The sequence below is a fragment of the Gigantopelta aegis genome, chromosome 8, assembly GCF_016097555.1.
Source record: "Gigantopelta aegis isolate Gae_Host chromosome 8, Gae_host_genome, whole genome shotgun sequence".
NCBI lineage: Eukaryota > Metazoa > Mollusca > Gastropoda > Neomphalida > Peltospiridae > Gigantopelta > Gigantopelta aegis.
The window spans coordinates 59675376-59702692 of record NC_054706.1 but is presented as its reverse complement, the minus strand read 5'-3'; the positions used below and the strand labels follow the sequence as shown (position 1 = coordinate 59702692).

At 34.9% G+C, this 27317-nt stretch overlaps 1 protein-coding gene across 1 annotated transcript in view; it reads left to right on the top strand.

Moving 5' to 3' along the window:
• The window catches only part of LOC121379760 (voltage-dependent T-type calcium channel subunit alpha-1I-like), a 128392-nt gene that overhangs the window by 92223 nt on the left and 8852 nt on the right, over positions 1 to 27317 (top strand). The window contains exons 17-31 of the mRNA XM_041508410.1: positions 1027 to 1345; positions 2357 to 2445; positions 3488 to 3611; positions 4480 to 4548; positions 5587 to 5771; positions 7567 to 7693; positions 8033 to 8161; positions 9849 to 9938; positions 10873 to 11065; positions 16728 to 16879; positions 17284 to 17393; positions 18993 to 19123; positions 19538 to 19687; positions 21402 to 21679; positions 26256 to 26360. Coding sequence (XP_041364344.1) covers positions 1027 to 1345; positions 2357 to 2445; positions 3488 to 3611; positions 4480 to 4548; positions 5587 to 5771; positions 7567 to 7693; positions 8033 to 8161; positions 9849 to 9938; positions 10873 to 11065; positions 16728 to 16879; positions 17284 to 17393; positions 18993 to 19123; positions 19538 to 19687; positions 21402 to 21679; positions 26256 to 26360 — 2251 coding nt within the window. The remainder of the gene's footprint in view (positions 1 to 1026; positions 1346 to 2356; positions 2446 to 3487; positions 3612 to 4479; positions 4549 to 5586; positions 5772 to 7566; positions 7694 to 8032; positions 8162 to 9848; positions 9939 to 10872; positions 11066 to 16727; positions 16880 to 17283; positions 17394 to 18992; positions 19124 to 19537; positions 19688 to 21401; positions 21680 to 26255; positions 26361 to 27317) is intronic.

Below are 27317 nucleotides of genomic sequence, written 5' to 3'. Positions count from 1 at the left end.
GACAATTATTTACTCCTGATTTAATTGGTTAGTGCAACAAAATACATCTGGTATGTACGGTACATGATTTACACCCCAGTACCGGCTCTCACCCAGAGCAAGTTCAACGATACAGTGGGTAGGTATGAGGCTACTACACTGACTTCACTCTCACTAACCACTATCCCACTGTGTCGTGGACTGATAGCCCAAATAACTGAGGTGTGAACCTGTTGACCATGTAATGCATATGAAATTGATTAGTTTACAATTTTAACTGGAATACAGGTGGGAGAACTGATTTTCAAATTTATTTATGAAATTTGCTTCCAGTAAATTTAGATTTAGTAAATAATGACAAATCCAGATTGGGTGATTCTGTAGTGCATGTGTTTGTTTTATTTTTGTCCTGTTTACCATCTTCATATTCTAAATAGATTCTATGACTTAAATATACATTTATTTTATGTACCGTGTATGTTAAGTTCATAATGTCATTTTAAATTGTACTTTTGTGTGTTTCTGTTATACTCACATGAATGGTTTTTTCTGTTTTCTGTTTTTCTTTTTGTTGTGCAATGTTTCTTTTCATTGTTTTTGCCTAATTCATATGTTTATAGTTAATTTGCAAACTATAATTTTAGATTAGTAACAGTAGATAACAAATAAATATTGAACTGCAAGTCCTTACCAAATAGCATAGTATTAAAGCTGTAAATATACCTCTCCTCCCCAATGTTTTTTTTAAATGTATAAAGCAAAATATTTTTTAAAATGAACAAACAAAACAAAATAAAACAAAAAACTTCTAATGGTCAGAAAATAAGCCATTAACATTCATTTAATTTAGCAAAACTTCATGCAGAACTAATATATATATATATATATATATATATATATATATATATATATATATATATATGTATATATATATGTACGAGTTGGCACTATTTGACATGGACAGAGCTAGCTTCATTCATTCATGCATTCAATCATTCATTTGTTCACTCACTTATTCACTTATTCACTTATTCACTCACTCTTCAGTGACTGCAATGGCCATCCTCCATTGAACAACCAAAGGACTCTGAGCCCACAGAACTCTCTGAAAGGTCAACGGGCTCTGGAACCGAAAAACTCCATCAAAAGCAACCACAGCTGGAGCCGCAACAACTCAGTGACCAGTCACAGCATCTGCAACTCGTTCGAGCTGAGTCGGCAGAACTCGTTCACCAGCCACCGGACCCTCAACTCCATGGGAAGTGGAGCCTCTAAGGATGACTACAAGCAGAACAACCTTAGTGAGCCACCAGAGGTGAAGGAAAATGAAGAAGAAGAAGAAGATCCAGATGCTATGGATGAGACAGTATGTCCTGCTTTTTTTCTTCTTTTTAATATATTTTTGCTTTTGGAGTTCATTCAAAAAAAAATATAAATCTGAACAAAAACATAACACATGTATATGATCATTGCCATATTTCACAAAACATTGTAAGTTTATGTCTGGAACTAGCAGTTATACCGGTCATATGTTTGCATGTGTTTGGCATCTATTTTATGCAGAAATTTACACCATTATGGAAGATGGAGCATTTTAAGTAACAAAGAAAATGAAATATGTGTACTTCAAACAATATTTGTTGTACAATAAAAGTAATAAGAATTGTGGTTTAGTCGTAGATTTACGTTTACATGCAAAACTAGGCTTACGATATTTTGTGGTTTAGTCGTAGATTTACGTTTACATGCAAAACTAGGCTTACGATGTTTTGTGAAATTGGACCCAGGGCCATATCTCTGCAGAATGCAGAGTCACATTGGCATTTGTCAAACTAGCGGTTGATTCAACAAATCTCTATCTAGTGCCTCATTCATGGTTGGTTTATACCAAATAAAAACTCATAGACAACCATGTTAACATTTGTGTTTAAAAACACTATATGAAACCAAACTATGACCCATAGATATCAGTACTACAACCCCTACCTCAATGTATTAACTGCAGAAATGGTACCTTTCATGGCTCATTTTTGGTATAACCAGATGTTTTTACAATACCCCTAATTTCGCACAAAATTTTAGTACTTTTTTTTTTACATGTACCCCATACATGTTCCAAGCACAAGGCTGCTTGACACAGTGGTACTAGATGAATTAAAATTGTATGCATTTTTAGCCCAGATGAAACTTTGACCCAGCCGGAAGTTATTTGGTTTAGTGCTACCTCATATGACAGCCACTCTCCTTCTTGTAATGCCACTTCCAATTAGTTGACTAAATCAAAACTAGCTTCATTGATTCATATAGTTTAGTGATGATATTGTTTTTTCATACCCCAGTGAATACAGACAAGCAAAATATCTTTTCTTTGTTTCAGGATTGGGATTGTGCATGTATTCCAGAACCTACAGGTTGTTTCAAAACCCGTCAAGAATATTCACTCTATATCTTCTCCAATGAAAATGGGTATGTTGTCTTATTTTTGTACTACAGTGAACCCCTCTAAGCCGGACAGCCTTGGGACCAAGACAAATGTCCAGTTTTAAGAGGCATCCAGTTTATAGAGGTTAAGTTCTGTCCAGATTTTTAAAAAGGGACTTGTCCGGTTTTAAGGGAATTCCGGTTTACAGAGGGTCCGGTCTTGAGAGGTTTCACTGTATCTCATGTTTATTTACCCTGTTTTTTTGTGTAAAGTCACTCCATTTGATTTCAGTAATAATTGTTTTTAATGTTTATGAAATATTTTTGGGGGCATTTTTTACGTGAATTCAGTAGACCATATGTTATAGCATGTAATGAAATCTTGGTGTGACAAAAATGGCTTCTGTAGGAAAGAGTTCTTGCTATATACTACATGATACGTGATCAGATTAGCCTGAAAAGGCAGTAGGTTTCTTCACTCTATATATGTAAACCGGCCTCGGTGGCGTCGTGGTTAGGCCATCGGTCTACAGGCTGGTAGGTAATGGGTTCTGATCCCAGTCGAGGCATGGGATTTTTAATCCAGATACCGACTCCAAACCCTGAGTGAGTGCTCCGCAAGGCTCAATGGGTAGGTGTAAACCACTTGCACTGACCAGTGATCCATAACTGGTTCAACAAAGGCCATGGTTTGTGCTATCCTGCCTGTGGGAAGTGCAAATAAAAGATCCCTTGCTGCTAATCGGAAAGAGTAGTCCATGAAGTGGCGACAGTGGGTTTCCTCTCCAAATCTGTGTGGTCCTTAACCATATGTCTGACGCCATATAACTGTAAATAAAATGTGTTGAGTGCATCGTTAAATAAAGCATTTCTTTCTTTCTCTATATATGTAAATACATTCCCAAATAAACAATTGATAAAACATCAAATGGAGTAAAGAATATGCTGAGGTTGTTAAACAACTATTCGTTCCTATTATGCTTCTTTCTTTCTTTCATTTGTTATAATTCAGCATTTGTTTTCGAAGATCACACAGAATGGTAGTATGTATTTATATTTCTTATAATTGTTGTATCTTGTGTTTTAGAATACTCCGGTTTTGTCACCACCTGATTTCCAGGAAGTGGTTTGACAACTGTGTTTTATTCTTCATTGCTCTCAACTGTATCACACTAGCTATGGAGCGCCCAGATATTCCTCCAAAAAGTGAAGTGAGTTATCTCCCCTTATTTTACATATATGTATATTCTTGTCATAGATGCAGCATTTTCAGACCATTAGATATATACATATATATGATATGTGTATAATAGTGAGGGCATCTTGAAAAATGCCACTTGACATAGTGGTATTAGATGAAATAAAATTGCATACATGTTTTTCCCAGTTGGGTGCACCTCGAACTTTGACCCAGCCGGAAGTTTAGTACTACTTTTAGCTCAGAGTAAAAGAGTAAAAGCTAGCTATGTTTATTGTGTCGGAGATGATGGATCAATGGAAGATACTTCATTCAAGTGGGTATGGGACACAGAACGAATTGCCCTTGATGGACTTGTTGATTTTTTAAGTAAAAGATCCTTTGCTGCTATTTAGTAAGAATAGTCTGTGTAACGGCAGCAGCAGCAGAAGCAACTTTTGTTTCTTACTGTCTAAAATTAATGCGATGCCACATGATATGAGTGCCTCATACGAGAATAGCCAATTGCATTCCTAATATTGCACCAAGTTTTGCCTTTACCATAGTTTGACACCCAATAGCCAATGTATTTTTCATGCTGGGGTGTCGTTAAACATTCATTCATTCATTCATTCATTCATTCATTCATTCATTCATTCATTCATTCATTCATTCATTCCTAATGTTGCCTTATCTCAATCGGCTAGTCTTGTGACTGTTCTCATAAGAGGCACATGTCTTGTGTGTCATCGCCGTTAGTGTCAAAACAACTGTGTGTTATACATGAATTAGCCATATGTACATCTTATAATGTACTGAGATTGTGTGAAGAAAAACTAAATCTCTTTTTCTGTTTCATCTGTTGGCTAAATCATATAATATGTTATTTCTTGTATTTTCAGGAGAGAAGGTTCCTCACATACTCCAATTATGGCTTTACGTTCATCTTTGCTACAGAAATGATTCTGAAAGTAAGTAAGGGTGGGACATAGTCGAGTGGTAAAGCTCTTGCTGAATGTGTGGTTGGTCTGGGATTGATCCCCCTTAGTGGGCCCATTGGGCTATATCTTGTTCCAGCCAGTGCACTATGACTGGTATATCAAAGGTCATGATATGTGTTATCCTGTTTGTTGGATGGTACATATAAAAGATCCCTTTGCTGCTAATGAAAAAATGTAGTGGGTTTTTTCTCTTACGTCTATACCAAATGTTTAATTAATCAATGATTAATAAAACAATGTCCTTCTAGTGGTGTCGTTAAACAAAACAAACAAACAAACAAACTCTTAAGACTATTAGTAAAAAATTACCAAATGGTTGACATCCAATAGCCAATGATTATTAAATCTATGTACTCTAGTGGTGTTGCTAAAAAAAAAAAAAAAATTTAATTTTCTTATGTTTGTTTGATTTATGGTGGTAACACATTTGTAGCTTGGTGAAACTGATAATGTTAAGTGTATGATGATATTTATAACCACATATACTATAATCTACACCTCTATTGCAGGTTTTAGCTAAAGGCTTCTTTGTTGACAAACATGCCTATTTGAAGAATGGGTGGAACGTCATGGATATTTTTATTACCATTGTTTCATGAATGACAGTAACACATCTATGTCTTAGTGTATGATGTTTATAAACATAAATACTATAATCTACACCTCTATTGCAGGTTTTAGCGAAAGGCTTCTTTGTGGGGAAACATGCCTACTTGAAGAATGGATGGAACGTCATGGATATTTTTATTACCATTGTTTCATGAATGACAGTAACACATCTATGGCTCGGTGTATGATAATGTTTATAAATACAAATACAATAATCTGCACCTCTATTGCATGTTTTAGCTAAAGGCTTCCATTGGCAAACATGCCTACTTGAAGAGTAGATGGAACGTCATGGATATTTTTATTACCATTGTTTCATGAATGACAGTATCACATCTATGGCTCAGTGTATGATGATGTTTATAAACACAAATACTATAATCTACACCTCTATTGCAGGTTTTAGCTAAAGGCTTCATTGTGGGGAAACATGCCTACTTGAAGAGTGGATGGAACATCATGGATGGATTTCTCGTCATGATCTCCCTTGTTGACACCCTCATCTCATTTGTCGCCAATAGTAGTCCAAAGATCTTTGGAATTCTTCGAGTGTTTAGACTTCTTCGGACTCTCAGACCTTTGAGGTAATATTTTGTTTTAAATATATCATTTGCTAATATTTTATATAGACATTTAAAAAAAAATTAGTTATTTTAATATTTTCAGTAGAAATTTTATGATGCTTATTTTCATATTTTCTGTATAAAGTTGATTTTAGTTATTTTAATATTTTTCAAAGAAATTTGATGCTGCTGTTTATTTTAACAATGTAAATATGTTATTTATTTTAATACTTTTTAATATAAATTTATATTATGGATCAGATTAATATTATATACCGTATATTGCCGTATATTAGCCGACTTTTGAAGTCTAGAAATACTTTTCAAAAGAAGAGAGTCGGCTTATACACGGAGGCAACAAATTGGTTCATAAAATTCCGATCGAAAACACTCCCGACCCCGACTTACAAATTTTGATCAGACCCTTAGAGCCTTTCACAGCTTATGTAACAATAATTTGTGCACAATATAAATAATACACCCCGTCATGCAATATTATGTAGTTTTTTGTTCTTGAATGCATTAATAGTTTGATGAATAATAATAAAAATTGTTTTATTGTCATTTCAATGGTAAAAACGTGTTCCGCCATCTTTGTTTGACACCTCTGTCTATATCATTTTGTAAACTCTTATTTGATTGGATTACACAATTTTGTGTAAACAACAGCCATGGACCACAGAATCGTTTTTCTGTGTGGAGGGGAAAACAGGGATTAAACATGCCTTAATGAGTTTATTATTTGCTGTCCAGTGAATAATTTAATTACTTATGTGCAATGATATGTTGTTACAGCTTGAATTGTTTATTTTCCTGTTATGATTTATTGGTGCTAAATTATTTTTGCACGGCATGGAAGACGTTAGCATTGCGATGACGATTACCGTGTCTGTAATAATTAAAGGGGAAAAAAATACAGTGAAAAAGAAAAGCACAAGTCTATTTGTTGACAGTATTATTGAAACCAATACAATATACAACTGGACAAAAGATGAATTCGGCTTATACACGAGGCCGATGATTTTGTACTTGATATTTAGGGTCAAACTAAGAGGTCGGCTTATACAAGGAGTCGGCTAATACACGGCAATATACGGTAGTTGAAATTAATATTTTTAGATTCATTTTATTATTGTTTACCATCATATTTTCAAAAGAACTTGAATATTGTTGGCATTAGCTTTGAAAAAAGATATATTAGAATCAAATTTTGTCTTGTAAACTATGTACAGAATGACCTATTTGAAACTGTCTCAGAATGACCTATTTGAAACTGTCTCAGAATGACCTAATTGAAACTGTCAACGAATGACCTATTTGAAACTGTCTCAGAATGACCTATTTGAAACTGTCTCAAACTGTATCAGGTCTGAAAGTTTAACAATCATTGAATGAATGAATATTTAACGACACCCCAGCACGAAAAATACATCTGCTATTGGGTGTCAAACTATGGTAATGCAAACAAATAAAGTGATGATTAACATCAATATAAAAATTCAAGGTTTAAATAAAAACACAGTGTAAAGAACTGTGCAAAAATATAAATATCACAGATAGATACTGACTTTTATTCAAAATTTTAATTGTATCCCGAAGAAAACAAGGGGATTTGTGCTGTATTGGCCATTCTCAAAGAGAATGTTACACCCCTGCACCACGGTGAGGTTACAGCATGCACAGGGGAACAAACATTGAAGATCAGGATATATATATGTTTTTACACTTTTTAATACATGTAATAAATATATTATTACACTGTATGCTGTACAAAAATTATTAAACTCTATTCTGACTTGAATTATTTCCTTTTCAGAGTAATTAGTCGTGCTCCAGGACTGAAACTAGTTGTGCAGACATTACTATCTTCTTTACGACCAATCGGAAACATTGTCCTCATCTGTTGTACATTTTTTATTATTTTTGGTATACTGGGAGTTCAGGTAACTATATATGATAGTGAAATTTTTGTTTTCTTTTTCATGATTTGTTTTCACTGGAAATCATATTGGGTCAAATTTACAAACCCTGTTTGAGTACATTCCTTATTGAACATCAAAGTGCATTTTTTAAACTTAATTATTTAATGGATGAATATAATTAGTGTAATTATTTTAAGTAATGGACATGCTATATATTTAATGCTTAATCAACATAAATGCATAATAAAGCAATTTCTCTCTGAATTTGATTAAACGTTTTGCGTATTTGTTTTTCTTTAAATCTTACATTATGATCATCAAACATTTGTGTAACGACATGACTGCCTATTGCTTTGACAGCTGTTCAAGGGGATGTTTTATCACTGCAAGGGACCAAGTGTGAAGCACATAGTGAACCGCACACAGTGTGAGAAAGACATGGCTAATTCCTGGGTTAATCAGAAGTACAATTTTGACAACCTGGGACAGGTAATTAACTCTTCATCATAAAATATGTGGGTTTTTTATCATTCAGAAGTACAACTTTGACAATCTGGGACAATAATTCAACTCTTTATCATAATTTTCTGTTTTTAACCTTTTTGTTCTTTGTTTCCAATCCCAACCAGCGCTCCACGACTGGTATAATCAAAGGCCATGGAATGTGCTGTTCTGTCTGTGAGAAAGTACATATAAAATATCCCTTGCTGCTAATAGAAAAATGTGGCGGGTTTCCTCTCTAAAACTATATGTCAGAATTTCCAAATGTTTGACATCCAAAAGCCAATGATTAATAAATATAGTGGTGTCATTAACCAAAACAAATTTTTGTTTATATTAGTCAGCAGTGTTACTAGCAGGCAATGCAACATTCAGTCCCACGTTGGTTGTTTTATACAAATATTACAATGCTACATGTAATAGTAACCCACGTTGGTTATGTTTTATACAAATATTACAATGCTACATGTAATAGTAACCCACGTTGGTTATGTTTTATACAAATATTACAATGCTACATGTAATAGTAACCCACGTTGGTTATGTTTTATACAAATATTACAATGCTACATGTAATAGTAACCCACGTTGGTTATGTTTTATACAAATATTACAATGCTACATGTAATAGTAACCCACGTTGGTTATGTTTTATACAAATATTACAATGCTACATGTAATAGTAACCCACGTTGGTTATGTTTTATACAAATATTACAATGCTACATGTAATAGTAACCCACGTTGGTTATGTTTTATACAAATATTACAATGCTACATGTAATAGTAACCCACGTTGGTTATGTTTTATACAAATATTACAATGCTACATGTAATAGTAACCCACGTTGGTTATGTTTTATACAAATATTACAATGCTACATGTAATAGTAACCCACGTTGGTTATGTTTTATACAAATATTACAATGCTACATGTAATAGTAACCCACGTTGGTTATGTTTTATACAAATATTACAATGCTACATGTAATAGTAACCCACGTTGGTTATGTTTTATACAAATATTACAATGCTACATGTAATAGTAACCCACGTTGGTTATGTTTTATACAAATATTACAATGCTACATGTAATAGTAACCCACGTTGGTTATGTTTTATACAAATATTACAATGCTACATGTTATAGTAACCCACGTTGGTTATGTTTTATACAAATATTACAATGCTACATGTAATAGTAACCCACGTTGGTTATGTTTTATACAAATATTACAATGCTACATGTAATAGTAACCCACGTTGGTTATGTTTTATACAAATATTACAATGCTACATGTTATAGTAAATTAAGTCTACAATACCAAGTGTTCCCTTCTTTCCTTCTCTCAGTATATATTTTTTCTTTGCTAGCAGTTTGCATTAATTTAATATTGTAGTATTAATTAATGCAGATTTCTACTGAAGAATTGTTAATTTGTTTAGTGTGTCTTGTTTATTTATTGTGGTTTCTGTTTATACATATGTAACAGAAAAATCAACCTCCACTGAGGGGGATTCGAACCACGGACTCTCAGTATAAGAATCCAGCGCTCTACCAGCTGAGCTAATAGGGAAATTCCCTCTAGCTACTGCCAGTATAGGAGCACTTTATACCAATACTGCTACACATAATCATTTACATTTGATTGGACATGTACTTTCTCATTACAGGCTTTAATGGCTCTCTTTGTCTTGGCTTCCAAAGATGGTTGGGTGAGCATAATGTACACCGGATTGGATGCAGTTGGGGTAGATCAGCAGGTTTGTTAACGTCTTCATTATATTGGCAACAGGTATATCTCGTATTGTATGTGTTACATATAGGGTTATAACACTAACATTTAGTGTTTATTTATCTTGTATTGTTAACGTCTTCATTATATTGGTCACAAGTAGACCTCATACTGTATGTGTTACATATAGGGTTATAACACTAACTTTTAATGCTTATTTTTCTTGGGGTAGATGAGCAGGTTTGTTAACATCTTCATTATATTGGTCACAAGTATATCTCGTACTGTATGTATTACATATAGGGTTATACTGTATGTGTTACATATAGGGTTATAACACTAACTTTTAATGTTTATTTATCTTGGGGTAGATCAGCAGGTTTGTTAACGTCTTCGTTATATTGGTAACAAATAAACCTCGTACTGTATGTGTTACATATAGGGTTATAACACTAACTTTTAATGTTTATTTTTCTGAAAGATAGTCCTAATTGTTATTTTATTTTTAATGTGTCAATAGCAACTTGACAAACATTTATTGACTGCAGTGTATTTTACATCCATGTCACTTATTCTAGCAATTTTATTAAGTTTTTATCTTTATTTAAATTTTTTAATTATTATTTTTTATTATTATTTTGTTTTTAATTTAATTTAATTATATTATTATTATTATTATTATCTAAAAAAATATATATTATTATAATTTCTTTTTTTTCATAATTTTTTATATTTATTTTATTGGCTTTTGAGATGTTCAGACCAAATTGATGTACTGTAATGAGGTTCGGGGGACATGTACTACTATTGAATATTTTTCGGGAAAAAAACATTCCATAAATTTTCTTCATTCTGTGCTTTCGCAATAGTTATTTAAAAAATAATAATAATAATTCCTGGGGTGCTGTTAATCATATATTCATTTTTAATGTTCATCTATTCATTTTTACTATTCCTTTCAGCCAATCGAAAACTACAACGAATGGAGACTGGTCTATTTCATCTCGTTCCTCCTACTGGTCGGTTTCTTCGTGCTGAACATGTTCGTGGGTGTGGTAGTTGAGAACTTCCACAAGTGCCGTGAGTCACAGGAGTTGGAGGAGAGAGCAGTGAGGGCGCAGAAACGACAGAACAAATTGGAGAGAAAGCGAAAGAGTGAGGATCCTAAGGGTTACTCTGGTTGGTATTGTCACTGAGTCTGGCGACACAATAACAAGGCTTTTTTATTTAACAGTTTGAAAAAAAAAGAGAAAAATCCTAATCCTTTCCTGTTATATACAGCTACCCTGGAATTATATTCTATTTATATATAACCACCATTCCTTCGTTCACCTAACAATGTGTACCTTAACCTTTGTCCAGTGCTCAGCTAACTAACTCTAATGTGTTGAGAATTTAATAAACACTGTTTTTTTCCATTGATGTTAAGCTACATGTATAGCTTTTATAAAAATTCTTTTTAAACATGTGCTGGTATTTAAAATAATACTTTAATAACACATAGGAGAGGGCTTCGTAATTTGAATAATGAACTCTGTGTTTTTTCCATTCATGTTAAACTAGCTTTAAAAATTTGCTTTTTAAACATATATTTAAAATAATATTTTAATAAAACACTGGAGAGGGCCTCGTAAGGTGGATAACTTGTGCCCAATCCTTTTGTATATATACATTATATGCAGTAAAATATGTTTTTATTCAATAATACACACATCATCTCTTACAAATAGGGTAGGATTTAGCTCAGTTGGTTGAGCGTCGCAGGATCAAACCACCTCGGTAGATGCATTCAACTGATTGGAGTTTTTCTCATTCCATCCAGTGCACTACAACTTGTCAAAAGCTATGGTATGTGCTTTCCTGTCTGTGGGAAAGTGCATATAAAAGATCCCTTACTACTAATGGAAAAAGGTAGCGGATTTACCAAATGTTTGACACCCAATAGCTGATGATTAATTAATCAATGTGCTCTAGCGGTGTCGTTAAATAAAACAAACTTTAAATTCTTTTACAAATAGAATTATAGGTTTTTTTTTTATTTAAAATAATATTTTTTAGACATTTAGATTATTGGAGTAAAAAACAAATAGCACAGCTTTTGAACTTGATGAAATTAAATAATTCATTCTTCGGCACATTTAGACAAACCAGCCTCGGTGGCGTCGTGGCAGGCCATCGGTCTACCGGCTGGTAGGTACTGGGTTCGGATCCCAGTCGAGGCATGGGATTTTTATCCAAATACCGACTCTAAACCCTGAGTGAGCAAGGCTCAATGGGTAGGTGTAAACCACTTGCACCGACCAGTGATCCATAACTGGTTCAACAAAGGCCATGGTTTGTGCTATCCTGCCTGTGGGAAGCGCAAATAAAAGATCCCTTGCTGCTAATCAGAAGAGTAGCCCATGCAGTGGCGACGACAGCGGGTTTCCTCTCAAAATCTGTGTGGTCCTTAACCATATGTCTGACGCCATATAACCGTAAATAAAATGTGTTGAGTGCGTCGTTAAATAAAACATTTCTTTCTTTCATTTAGACAAATCTACATGTAAATTAATATTTGGTGTTATCTAAATGTTGAATAAAATAATTATACCATAAATATTTTGCTATATGTACAATTTTAAAAGTCATATGATTGTAATTGTTAAATATATTTGAATTCCATTTAATCAAATAAGTCTTGAAAGTATGATATCTAAAAATATACAAATTATATTAATGTTCAACTTACATTAACAATCAGTATTATATATTTAAATTATGTACACATGGTTAGGTGGTTATGTAACCATTGGTGACATGATCCCTAGAGAATGCGATTGTGGTTTGATGGAATCCATTACACTCCAAAGGCAGAGCATGGAACACCTACAAATTTTTAAATATGATTAACCATAAAACTGCTTTTTTATTAAAGAAACAGAAACCAATGGTATGTCTAAGCCTTGTTTTGTGATAAAATGTAGCTGTGTGCTTGATAAAATAGTTTTCATTTTGGGGGATTATAGTTTCTTAGCTTTTAGTATTGCACCTTCCTGTAGTAACATTCCCAAGCACAGTTATGTCCCTTTACTAGCAGATTGCTTCCTCCACATTTACACTATGGTTTGAGATTATCTAGATACAAGAAAACATTTTTGATAGGGTCGATAGTCAATTTTTCAGTATTTTTGGGGGTTAAAAAAAAACATTAATTGATTGCAAGAATTATGTTAATACTGAATATTTATGAATTGGAAAATAGTTATATCTATTAAATATTTATTTATATTTGTAAAATAGATGCATTTCTAATTGCCACTTATACTTTCTTTCTTTCTTAATGTTTTCTGTAGATTGTCTAACTAATGATAACAAGTCAAGAGCAGATTTTCGGGAGTTAAAATGGCATTTTTTAAAGGAAAAACACTATTGCAGTTAAAAATATTAGTTAATTGGTTTGTTTTACATAGGTGGGTGGACTTTTTTTTAAATACAGTGAAAACCCTCTAAACCGGACACCCTAGGGACCAAGGCAAATGTCTGGTTTTAAGAGGATCCGGTTTAGAGAGATTACATTCTGTCCTGGTTTTTAAAAAGATACTTTGCAAAACATCCGTCTTTGAGGGAATTCCGGGAATTAGTATCTTCCATATGATAACATAAATTTCTTCTCTCTCTCCTTGGTTTTTCTTTTTTCTTTTGGTTATTGTAAATGAGACCTAAGCTAGTCAGTTATATATCATTTCCAGTAATGAATTTTTTGCATATAGATCTTAGTTTGTTAGCACAGACTCACCCACCCCCCCCCCCCCCCCCCCCCCCCAACCTGATAATGTATGAACTGCATAATTACAGTAATAAATGCTGTAACATTTTTCTATAACATTCCACATAGAGTTTTTAAATCATCAAATAAACATTTATTAAAAGTATGTATGCTGTTTTGTATTAAAAGCATTATAATTAATTAATTTATTTTAAAACTTTTAAGTAATTTTTAAAATAAATTTACACTGGTAAAATGACTGGACTTTAATTACATATAGATACGTTAATGTGGTATCCCTTATCTCATCCCACATACATGTAGATAATTTAATTAATTTAATTATGCATGTATCACTTTACAGTTATATTATGTATATAGTTTGCTGCATTTATGTGGAATGCTGGAGAATAGTGTGTTTTATTTACATACCTAGTTTGAGTACAATTTTTTTTCAGTAAAATTATAATTGAAAGATTGATAGTGTATAATTATGTTTTACTTAAGTATAGTTATGTTTGACTTAATTTTGTTGTTGCTTGTTATCCATAGCAGTTTCATGTTTTGAAGAATCATGTTGGTTTTTGTTGCAGATATCAATCATTTAGCACTTAATTTATTTCATTTTTATTCTATTTGTTTTTTCAATTTAGGTTTTATTTGAGTTTTTAAAATACATTTTCAAAGTAGATTTTTATAGAATTTAGTTTTAGGTTTTTTATTGAGATGAAATCATGAGGATATATGGAGTTAAACCCTAAATATTTCTTTTACAGTATGGGGTGGATGGCTGCATGATTTAAATGTGAATTCTTATGTGATGGTTCTGTGAAATATTTATTATCATTGCTTTGATCTACCGGGTTTGGCTTAAGATAGGTTAATTAAAATTGTCACTTACTATATTGGCCAATCTCTAATTCATTCAGGTTTTTTAAACAAACATGCATGATACATTCTTTTCATGTATTCTATTCCTCTCACAATATGTTTCTACATCATAAATTGCCATAAGACTTAAACAGAAAATTTTCGCTCATTGAAACTTTATCATTTTTGTTCGTGTAAACATATGGTCAATCATATTTTTTTTTAATTCAGTTGACTAACACTGCCTTCATTTGGAATAATGTTTTATCACGCATGTGCAGTAATTTGTGTACTGTATGTGTATATATAATCTGTCAGTAATTGAATATATTCAAGTATTTCGTCATCTTTAAAGATTGTATAGCTTGCTGTCCATTTGTAAAATTTTTGGCATAGGAGTTTGTGCAGTGGTTTTCATCCCACAACTTGGTTATATCATACAGTTCTTTTAATTGTTATTTCATAGTCTTGTCTCTGTTTTGTTGTTTTCTCATACACCCAGTAGCTGATGGTAAAATGCTTAATTGGTATTACGTTCTGTCCTGGATGAATTGATTAAAAACAAAATGATTTTAAAATCCTTTTTTTTTTACTGTTATACTTTGTTGCTAAAGTATCTTCTTTTTTGAAAATGTATTTCTTGCATTTGACTTGTTTATGTATATTTAAAATGGCTGTTCTTGTGTCAAGTCTTAAATTTTCTTTTCCCTTTATATTTTAGTAGTAAGAATAATCCTGAATGCCTATGTGACTGTTGCATCTTACAGTCACCGGTAGCACTTTAAATCTTGCATGTAGTGTAGTCATGTTTAGAATACATAGAAAGTATTACTAGGCTACAACTTTGTATTTCTAACTTTTGCCAGACTCAGTCTTGATGTTGTGCCCAATTTTGCCATGTCAGTCGCCATGGCAATATCACAATCGTGACGTTACAGGTATTGTGATTGTCTTTATATAAATTGTATACATGTACATGTATAATCTGTCAAGCTTTTCATATTACATTGTAATTTTCCTACTATATATATATATATATACATATGTATTATACATGCTATCATATATAACAGCTTTATCCTTGTGCTTTATACTTGTATATAACCAATGACTTTCACAGCTTAATACATGGGGTTTTATATTTCTGTTAATTATTTTAAAGGAATGGAAAGTAATATTAATGTGTAATTATTATGGCTTAGAACACAAAAGCTACCTTATTCTTTTTTTAGTCAGCAGTACGACATTTTCTTGGGTTATTTTATCACAGCCAGGACAGCAAATACAACTGTATGCTCACCAACACATACACATTTGTTAACAAGTCTATAGGAATAATATTTGAAGTGAGGGAAAGTAGGTACATATATTTAGAGGGGTGTTGGGTATAATCCTCATGAAATTATTGTCAGTGGCCTCAAACATGATTTACTGTCTGTGTAACAAAATAGTTATGTTCTGAGTGACAATTTTTAAGAGTACCATTTTAGAACAGAAAAAAAAGAATTATTATTTTATTGGAGAAAATAAATACTATTAATTGTTTGAATTTTTTATTAATGATCTCAAATGTAATTTCCTTGCATCTGGGGAACAAAACAGTTATGATTGAATGACACTTTTCAAGGATACTGTGTTAGAACAAAAAGAAAAAGAAATGAATAAAGAATTAATACAATTAACTATTTAGAAAATAACCCCAAAATGCAATTTTTCTTTTGCATTTCAATAAAATACTAGCCAATTCTGAGTCTACACTGACAATGTCAGTTGCATTTGGAAGTTGCAGTTGTGCATGGTTTTCACAATCATCAAATTTAAAGCATATGTTTGAGAGGTTTTTCAATGCATCTCTGCTTGAAAATGAAATATCAGGACATACTGTATCTAATACCCATTGTACGTCTCAGCTTGAACCAGCTGCTAGATCAGTCTACCTCATGTATTCAAGTATTGTACCCATACCATATAATGTTTCTAGACACACCCTTAATCCTTTTTCTCATTAAATCATGAACATTTTACCAAAAAAACAACACACATTTTCTGTCTCTTTTTCATGGCATCATTCTATGTATATAATCACTTGCATTGCAGCTTTCTTTCTTTAAGATTTATATTAATGTTTTAGGTATTTCTAACTGAGCATTCTTTTTAAATTTCTTTCTGTACTGTGTATATTAAACTTTCTTCTTTCAGAACTAAGAGAGCCACCATATTGGGCTAATTACTCGACAGTCCGTCTGCTAATTCACACAGTCATCAACAGCAAATATTTTGATCTTGCCATAGCTGGCGTCATTGGTCTTAATGTCATCACCATGGCAATGGAATATTATATGATGCCACCGGTGAGAAAATTTAAATTTATATGACTCAATATTAGTTACATTGGGTTAAACTTTAATAGGTGGAGTGGTACCTTGTTTTTTACTGTTTTGTGATTGTCCAATGTTAATGTTTTCCAGTGCAAAAAACAATACAAAAATAAAATTATTATGTACAGAAATGCTGTAAAAGGGATTTTTGCTAGATAACTCGTGACCACAGGCTTATAAATCTTTAAAGCCTAGACTCAAAGCTTAATAAAGTAATTTTCTTTTGTTTAATGACATCACTATAATACCTTGATTTACTAATCATCATCTGTTGGACTTCGAACAATTGGTAATTCTGACATATAGTTTTATAACTACTTTCTAATGTTATTTGCATCTACATTTTAAATCATTATTTTTTGTTTTTATTTTTGCAGGAACTGAAGTTTGCGTTAAAGATCTTTAACTATTTCTTCACAAGCGTGTTCATCCTAGAAGCTGCCATGAAAATCGTTGCTCTTAGCTTTCTAAGATACATAAAAGACAGGTACTTTTGATTAGAGTTGTCTGTCTTGAAGAAGTATATAGGTTGGGTTGTACCTCAAGGATGGGCATTCACCCATTGTAGATAATTTTTGTGATTGGTATTTCTTGGAAATGAGTAAGTATGCAACCTGACGTCAGACATCATAAACACTTCATTATAACTCCATGACACCATGACACATCTGTGACATTACTTCTTCTGCCACACATGTTCTTTCATTGTTTAGACTATTACTTTATTATTTATATTTATTGTTTGTGCATTAAAATATATTTTTAAATTACTTAAATAATTATATTAAGATCCAGCTGGATTTTAGTCAACTTATTTTGATTACTGAATAAGCTTTTTGTTTAGGAATGGTGTTGATGATAAATGGATATTGGTATGATTATTTTAAATATATAGACAGAACCACATACCAGTTGTTTTGCCACGTTATTTATTGCACAAGTTTATAGTGTATAGTGGTTGAGTGCAATTAATAACATGGCAAAACAACTGTATTTATTACATACCACCTTTCTATATTATGATTAACGAAAGTTTAATTAAATAGCACAACTTACTTCGTCTGGAAAAGTTGGTTGAATTTTATGGAATTGACGGAATGCTGAGCATCCTGGCTAAAAACATGACGTCATACCTGGAAAGGAACATGACATCATTCTTGGAAAGGAACATGACATCATTCTTGGAAAGGAACATGATGTCATTCCTGGAAAGGGACATGATGTCATTCTTGGAAAGGGACATGATGTCATTCCTGGAAAGGGACATGACATCATTCTTGGAAAGGAACATGACATCATTCTTGGAAAGGAACATGACATCATTCTTGGAAAGGAACATGACATCATTCTTGGAAAGGAACATGATGTCATTCCTGGAAAGGGACATGATGTCATTCTTGGAAAGGGACATGATGTCATTCCTGGAAAGGGACATGATGGTCATTCCTGGAAAGGAACATGACGTCATTCCTGGAAAGGAACATGACATCATTCTTGGAAAGGAACATGATGTCATTCCTGGAAAGGGACATGATGTCATTCTTGGAAAGGGACATGATGTCATTTCTGGAAAGGGACATGATGTCATTCCTGGAAAGGGACATGATGTCATTCCTGGAAAGGAACATGACGTCATTCCTGGAAAGGAACATGACGTCATTCCTGGTACTATGCATGCAAGATTTTGTATCACACATATTTTTTTTATTGCAGTCAGAATTGTCTTTATTACTATAGTAAGATTAAATGGTAAATAGTAAATAAAGAGTAAATAAATACAGTGAAACCTCTCAAAACTGGACCCTCTGTAAACCGAAATTCCCTCAAAACCGGACATTTTTCACGGTCATTTTTAAAAAAATCAGTAAAGAACTTAACCTCACTAAACCAGATACCTCTTAAAACCAGACATTTTACTTGGTCCGGAGAGTGTCCGGTTTAGAGGGGTTTCACTGTATAATAAAAAAATATATATATGACTTAAGATGTTTTCTGTTTGTAGATGGAACCAGCTGGATATTGGTATGGATATTTGAAATATAAATAAATATAGATGAATATAACATGAGATGTTTTTTGTTTGCAGATGGAACCAGTTGGACATCCTGATAGTGATCCTGTCAATAGCGGGGATAGTTCTGGAGGAGATGGAGACGAACGTCATTCCCATTAACCCAACCATCATCCGTGTCATGAGAGTCCTCCGCATCGCTCGCGGTCAGTGAAAACAGAATTTATAGTACAACTCACATGGCATACAAAACAAAACAAATCACCTGTGTCAAAACAAAAACCCATGCCAAGATCTGTAACATATGTCGTATGCATCACTCATAGTCAAAAGAATAATAGTTTATTGTATAAGATACCACACATGAGAAAAAAGAAAAACACATTATACACTGCATACCAAAAACCCCAGACACAGTTCTCAAGCTACTGAAGATGGCCAAGGTATTTGTGTATTTATTATTGTGCATTTATCTCCCTTGCAGTTCTCAAGCTACTGAAGATGGCCAAGGGTATTTGTGTATTTATTATTGTGTATTTATCTCCCTTGCAGTTCTCAAGCTACTGAAGATGGCCAAGGGTATTCGTGTATTTATTATTGTGTATTTATCTCCCTTGCAGTTCTCAAGCTACTGAAGATGGCCAAGGGTATTCGTGCCTTGCTCGACACTGTGATACAAGCCCTGCCCCAGGTGGGCAACCTCGGCTTGCTCTTCTTTCTTCTCTTTTTTATATTTGCTGCCCTTGGTGTGGAGCTCTTCGGCAGACTGGGTAAGATTTTTTGGGGGTTCTCAATATTTTAAAGGTTAACTTTATAACAAAATAAAGTTAAAGCAAGTCTAAAAATGTTTTGCCAAGTTGTATTTCAATATCAGGAGATGATATTAGGTATGTTTTCAATTCCAATTAGGGTTATTTTAGTTTTTTATTGTTCCAGCCAGTGCACCACGACTGGTATATCAAAGGCTGTAGTATGTACTACCCTGTCTGTGGGATGGTGCATATAAAAGACCCCTTGCTGCTAATCGAAAACAGTAGCCCATGAAGTGGTGACAGCGGGTTTCCTCTCTCAATATCTGTGTGGTCCTTAACCATATGTCTGACACCATATAACTGTAAATAAAATGTGTTGAGTGCGTCGTCGTATATAAAACATTTCCTTCCATTTCAATTTTATACCAAAATATTTTAAATCCTGCATTAAAATTGCTTTTTGGCTAAAAGAAAAAATGACCAAGAGTTGACTTTCTTGAATAGTGACTTAATTTGATTGATTTTCTCAATAATCTGCTCTATAATGTTCATATTGAAAACATTAAAATGAAGGAAAATGTTTTATTTAACGATGCACTCAACACATACATTAAAATGAAGTCACATAATTATTATACAGTGAAACGTTTATCTTAGGTATTTTGTAAGACCCTTTGCAGCACTTATGTGAAAGCAAAAGTAGTACTGACACATTTTACTCATTATAGGGAATACGAAGTAAACTGAAAAATATAAAATTAAACTGCACAGCTCATAGTTCATTATTTTATTAAAAGTTAACCTTGAATGTATAAAATATAGTTCTAGGTATTTCGATGTTTACTTTATTACCACTGGCATAGAAAGCCTGGGGGAGGGGCAAGGAGGGTATGCTCCCCCCACTTTGAAGCAGCAGCAATGTTATCTATGTATGTATGTATGTATGTATGTATGTATGTATGTATGTATGTATGTATTGATGTATGAATATCTATATATTGTATGTATGTCGAGGTTGACTATTACATACATAGATATTAACACACTGGCGCAGGGGATAATTAAATCCTTTCTGGCCTCAAAAATTGTCCCATGCCGTTGCTGGGACTCGAACCTGTGGCACCGATTCGCCCGCAAATTGCATGTATGTATGTATGTATGTATGTATGTATGTATGTATGTGAGTGTGAGTGTGAGTGTGAGTGTGAGTGTGAGTGAGTGAGAGTGAGTGAGTGTGAGTGAGTGTGAGTGAGTGAGTGTGAGTGAGTGTGAGTGAGTGTGAGTGAGTGAGTGTGAGTGTGAGTGTGTGTGTGTGTGTGTGTGAGTGAGCGAGCGAGTGAGTGAGTGAGTGAGTGAGTGAGTGAGTGAGTGAGTGAGTGAGTGAGTGAGTGAGTGAGTTTGTGTGCCTCCCAACTTTTTGCACCTTCCTACGCCCGTGATTACACATGTTGATACCTCTCCATCCTCATTTTTTATGTCATGACCACATATTATGGAATTATTGTGAGAATAAAATAGGTCAAGGATGCTGTTCTGGGCTTACATCTCAACTATTGGGGGTTGCTATCCAAAATGGCTAATGGCTACATGTAGTTATTCATCAAAAGAGGAGTGGTCAGAATTCAGAACAATTTTGGTTTGTTAATTCTATAATTTCTGGTACCTATTCGAGATTCACAGAGATCAATTTCAGTTGGGTTTGTTTTTTTAACATCTTTTGATCTCGTTCCAGAATGTTCTGAACAACATCCCTGTGAGGGCCTCGGCGAGCACGCTCACTTCCGTAACTTCGGCATGGCATTCCTGACGCTGTTCCGCGTTGCCACGGGTGACAACTGGAACGGCATCATGAAGGACACGTTGCGTGAGAACTGCGATGGCTCGGACAAGTGTCTGCACAACTGCTGCGTCAGCCCCATCATCGCCCCTGTCTACTTCGTCGTCTTCGTCCTCATGGCGCAGTTCGTCCTCGTCAACGTTGTCGTAGCCGTCTTGATGAAACACCTCGAGGTAAGGAAAATCTGCCAGTGTGAGAATCCTGTAACAACAACCACCTGTCTATAAAGACCATTTGAAAATATCTTTATTAACACAATCTGATTATAAAACACACATAATAAGGTGGTCTTTATAGACAAGGTCAACTAATACTTGGACACTCCCTGCCATAATGATAATCTTGTATAAACAACCACCTGTCTATAAAGACCACTTGAAATATCTTTATTGACACAAACTGCTTATGAAACACATATAATAAGGTGGTCTTTATAGACAGTCAACTAATATTGGACACTACAAGCACATTTGTTCACAGTTTTTCATTTTGCTTAATGAATACTTAACACTTGGTATCAAATTAACACTGCTGCTTTATAAAGTTGACGTGATATGTAAAGTTTAATATTTTATTTATCTCATTCAGAGAAACTTTGAATATTCCAAAATTATCTGATTCTATGGACTGATTCTAATGTTACAATTTGATCTTGGTAGCCAATCATAGAGGCAAGACTGCATGTAGTTTTGTTTGATGAAAAAATATATACTTTAAAAAAAACTTTCTGGCTATATATTTATAACAGTTTCAATATTTTAAACTTTTTTTTAAATTTAACTTCTATGAAATTCATTCTTTAAATTATCTATGAAATCATACTGGTATTTAAAAGGTGAGGGAAATTTTTTTTATGACAAAATTCATATTTAATTTTTTTTCAGTCTGATTTTGTTTGCAAGAATTACTACTTAGTGAATGGTTATTACATTGTTCAGTACTTTTTGAATTGAAAATGGTTTATAATTGTTCATAATGAATTTTAAGTAGCAGTTTTAATTAATACTTTTTAAATAATAATTTTCAATACCAATTCTCAAACTTGATCACATCTTGTTTCGCAGGTTCACATACTGATATTAGATTTACATATAATCAGACCTCATGGTTTCAGGGGAGCGATGTTTCTGGCTCCCAATCGCTCCCCTGAGATTACTATTAGGGGAGCTATCTCACTGGCTCCCCATCACTCCCCTGAGATTACTAGTAGGGGAGCTATCTCACTGGCTCCCCATCACTCCCCTGAGATTACTAGTAGGGGAGCTATCTCACTGGCTCCCAATCGCTCCCATGAGATTACTAGTAGGGGAGCTATCTCTCTGGCTCCCAATCGCTCCCCTGAGATTACTAGTAGGGGAGCTATCTCTCTGGCTCCCAATCGCTCCCCTGAGATTAGTAGTAGGGGAGCTATCTCTCTGGCTCCCAATCGCTCCCCTGAGATTACTAGTAGGGGAGCTATCTCTCTGGCTCCCAATCGCTCCCCTGAGATTAGTAGTAGGGGAGCTATCTCTCTGGCTCCCAATCGCTCCCCTGAGATTACTAGTAGGGGAGCTATCTCTCTGGCTCCCAATCGCTCCCCTGAGATTAGTAGTAGGGGAGCTATCTCACTGGCTCCCCATCACTCCCCTGAGATTACTAGTAGGGGAGCTATCTCTCTGGCTCCCAATCGCTCCCCTGAGATTAGTAGTAGGGGAGCTATCTCTCTGGCTCCCAATCGCTCCCCTGAGATTACTAATAGGGGAGCTATCTCTCTGGCTCCCAATCATTCCCCTGAGATTACTAATAGGGGAGCTATCTCTCTGGCTCCCAATCACTCCCCTGAGATTACTAATAGGGGAGCTATCTCTCTGGCTCCCCATCACTCCCCTGAGATTAGTAGTAGGGGAGCTATCTCTCTGGCTCCCCATCACTCCCCTGAGATTACTAGTAGGGGAGCTATCTCACTGGCTCCCCATCACTCCCCTGAGATTACTAGTAGGGGAGCTATCTCACTGGCTCCCCATCACTCCCCTGAGATTACTAATAGGGGAGCTATCTCTCTGGCTCCCAATCGCTCCCCTGAGATTACTAGTAGGGGAGCTATCTCACTGGCTCCCCATCACTCCCCTGAGATTAGTAGTAGGGGAGCTATCTCAGTGGCTCCCCATCACTCCCCTGAGATTAGTAGTAGGGGAGCTATCTCACTGGCTCCCCATCACTCCCCTGAGATTAGTAGTAGGGGAGCTATCTCACTGGCTCCCCATCACTCCCCTCCCCTGAGATTAGTAGTAGGGGAGCTATCTCACTGGCTCCCCATCACTCCCATGAGATTAGTAGTAGGGGAGCTATCTCACTGGCTCCCCATCACTCCCATGAGATTAGTAGTAGGGGAGCTATCTCACTGGCTCCCCATCACTCCCATGAGATTAGTAGTAGGGGAGCTATCTGGCTCCCCATCACTCCCATGAGATTACTAATAGGGGAGCTATCTCACTGGCTCCCCATCACTCCCCTGAGATTACTAATAGGGGAGCTATCTCACTGGCTCCCATCACTCCCCTGAGATTACTAGTAGGGGAGCTATCTCACTGGCTCCCCATCACTCCCATGAGATTACTAATAGGGGAGCTATCTCACTGGCTCCCCATCACTCCCCTGAGATTACTAATAGGGGAGCTATCTCACTGGCTCCCATCACTCCCCTGAGATTACTAGTAGTGGAGCTATCTCTCTGGCTCCCCATCACTCCCCTGAGATTACTAGTAGTGGAGCTATCTCTCTGGCTCCCCATCGCTCCCCTGAGATTAGTAGTAGGGGAGCTATCTCTCTGGCTCCCCATCACTCCCCTGAGATTAGTAGTAGGGGAGCTATCTCTCTGGCTCCCCATCACTCCCCTGAGATTAGTAGTAGGGGAGCTATCTCTCTGGCTCCCCATCGCTCCCCTGAGATTACTAATAGGGGAGCTATCTCTCTGGCTCCCCATCGCTCCCCTGAGATTACTAATAGGGGAGCTATCTCACTGGCTCCCCATCACTCCCCTGAGATAACTAATAGGGGAGCTATCTCACTGGCTCCCATCACTCCCCTGAGATTACTAGTAGGGGAGCTATCTCTCTGGCTCCCCATCACTCCCCTGAGATTACTAATAGGGGAGCTATCTCTCTGGCTCCCCATCACTCCCCTGAGATTAGTAGTAGGGGAGCTATCTCTCTGGCTCCCCATCACTCCCCTGAGATTAGTAGTAGGGGAGCTATCTCTCTGGCTCCCCATCACTCCCCTGAGATTACTAATAGGGGAGCTATCTCTCTGGCTCCCCATCACTCCCCTGAGATTACTAATAGGGGAGCTATCTCTCTGGCTCCCCATCACTCCCCTGAGATTACTAATAGGGGAGCTATCTCTCTGGCTCCCCATCACTCCCCTGAGATTACTAATAGGGGAGCTATCTCACTGGCTCCCCATCACTCCCATGAGATTACTAGTAGTTCAAGGAGAGTGATTTTGTAGCTCCTTTTAATATGTGATTTAAAAAACAAAAAACTACAAAAGCATTAAATATCAATACTTAGTGTACAAATGTACATGGGAAATATGGCAGTAACTTAAATGGCTCCCCATAATCTACATTAGGGGAGCAATTAATCACTCCCCTCAATTGTTTACACCATGAGGTCTGATGTGATATTCTCTGCTTATGATATCCTGAGGTTTTATTACAATCTATAACATTATTCTAGGAAAGAAAATATTGTTTAAAGTTATCAGTAAGTCCTTTTCAATTGGGGTCTTTTAGTTCATTTTGTGACCAAGACTAGATAATGTTCCTTATTTACAAATCTGTTTCAAAAAGTATACTATTGTAAAAAGCAAATGGAAAAGAAAGTATTGAGTTAAATAATTTCTCAATGGGGAGCAAGATTATTATGAATTACTTTAGTAACAATTCGTTTTTCTACCACTTTTTACAGTATGTTAGTAATTTTAGTTATTAAATTTGTTACAAGAATCTGTACAGGTATATTAAATACTTGTCTTGAAACAAAAGAGTTAATAATAGTGAACATTTGATATTTTCTTTCCTAGAATTCAAAGTTTTAAGTTGCTTAACTTTGAGTGTTTTCTTGGTGAGAAAATGTTGCATTTGCAACAGATATTTTCAACCATATCACAAATACTATCTTGCCTTGTCATTTTATATTCATTAATCTGCATAATGGTGTATTAGGGTTCTTACACATTTAGGAAATTCTTGGAAATTAAGTCTTTGCAATTACTTATTTTAGACACCGATCATGGAAAAGCTTTAATGGGAATGGGGATTGAGGAAATAAATACAAGCATGTCTTTGAATCATCCTGCTAATTCGTTAATCCTCAGGAAATTCTGGAAAATGAAGTCGTAGTTTTTAAACACCGATAATGGAAACATTTTAATGGGAATGAGGATTGAGGAAATAAATGCAAGCATGTCTTTGAATCATCCTGGTAATTGACTTATCCTCAGGAAATTCTGAAACATAAAGTACTTGTAGTTTTTTTCTGACACTGATCATGGAAATATTGTAATGGGAATGGGGATTGGAGAAATACAAGCATGTCCTTGAATCATCCTGCTAATTCATAATTGCTCCTGCGTAATGTTGTGTAAGAACCCTATGCATGGCATCCCATCCAGATATCCGGAGTCATTTTGCCCATGACAACCCTTGATGGGCGTTTGTTTAACCTCACTGCATGTTGTGTTATTCTGAATGCATGGTGTGCCTTGCAGGAGACTTACAAGTATAAAGAGCTGGATGATGAGGTGGAGGAGGAATTACGACAGGAATTGGCTCAAATAAAACTTGATAAAGCAGCAGAAATGATTGAGATGGAGGTAAAAAAGAAAAGAAAAAAAGGGTCCCAGATACCATAGATATTGTGATATACAAAATAAAAATTTGAAAAATTAACAAAATATTATTAAAGAAAAATAGGTAATGTTCTCAAAATGAATGAATAAAGATGTAGTTAAGCTAAATTGTGCATAATGTTTAACAAGGATTAATTTGTAATGGTAAATGTCATTGAAATAAAAATATAATAGTGTTCATCGATTGAAATTGTAATATGATTTCGCATAATTTTAATTAAAATGTTTTAAAAAGTAATTTTGTTCAATACGTCCTTAGATGAATACCATATATGGCATTGGAATGCATTTTGTTTTAGTAAGCATTAAGTTAGTTATGAGCTCAATGGATTGCAAATTAAAAAAATAATAATAATATGTTAGTCAGATCATTAAGATGTAATACCTGTAGAAAAGTTTTACTTTCCATAGTTAAAAAACAAAAAAATTAATTATGATTTGAACTATTAATGTAGATATATCAAGCATTGAGAGAAGAAACCCAAAAACAAAACCCAACAACCTGAAATTGTGTTCCTTCCCTCTCCCAGCATGATCATCTTTGAAGTAGTCCTTACCCTTTACTTGGTCTAGGCTACTTTACAACCATGTCAGGTACTTGGGAGCTGTTCCTGAATTGATCATGAGGGAGGATTTGGGTGGAAATCTTTTCTTTCTATAGTATGCCACTATAATTATTAGTTTATGCCTGCTTGCTGTGTCACATTTATACCCAGTGCATATTTGCATGGTTTAAAGAAAATTTTATGGAGGAGAGAAGCAGCCATAACCAGCCTAGGTGGCCAACAGCCTTACGACTAGCAGGTGTTACGTTTACATCTCGATTCATAGCAGGTGTATCAAAGGTTGTGGTATATGCTGCCCTGTTTGCAGGAATGTGCATATATGAAATCCCTTGCTGCTAATGGAAAAATTTAACAG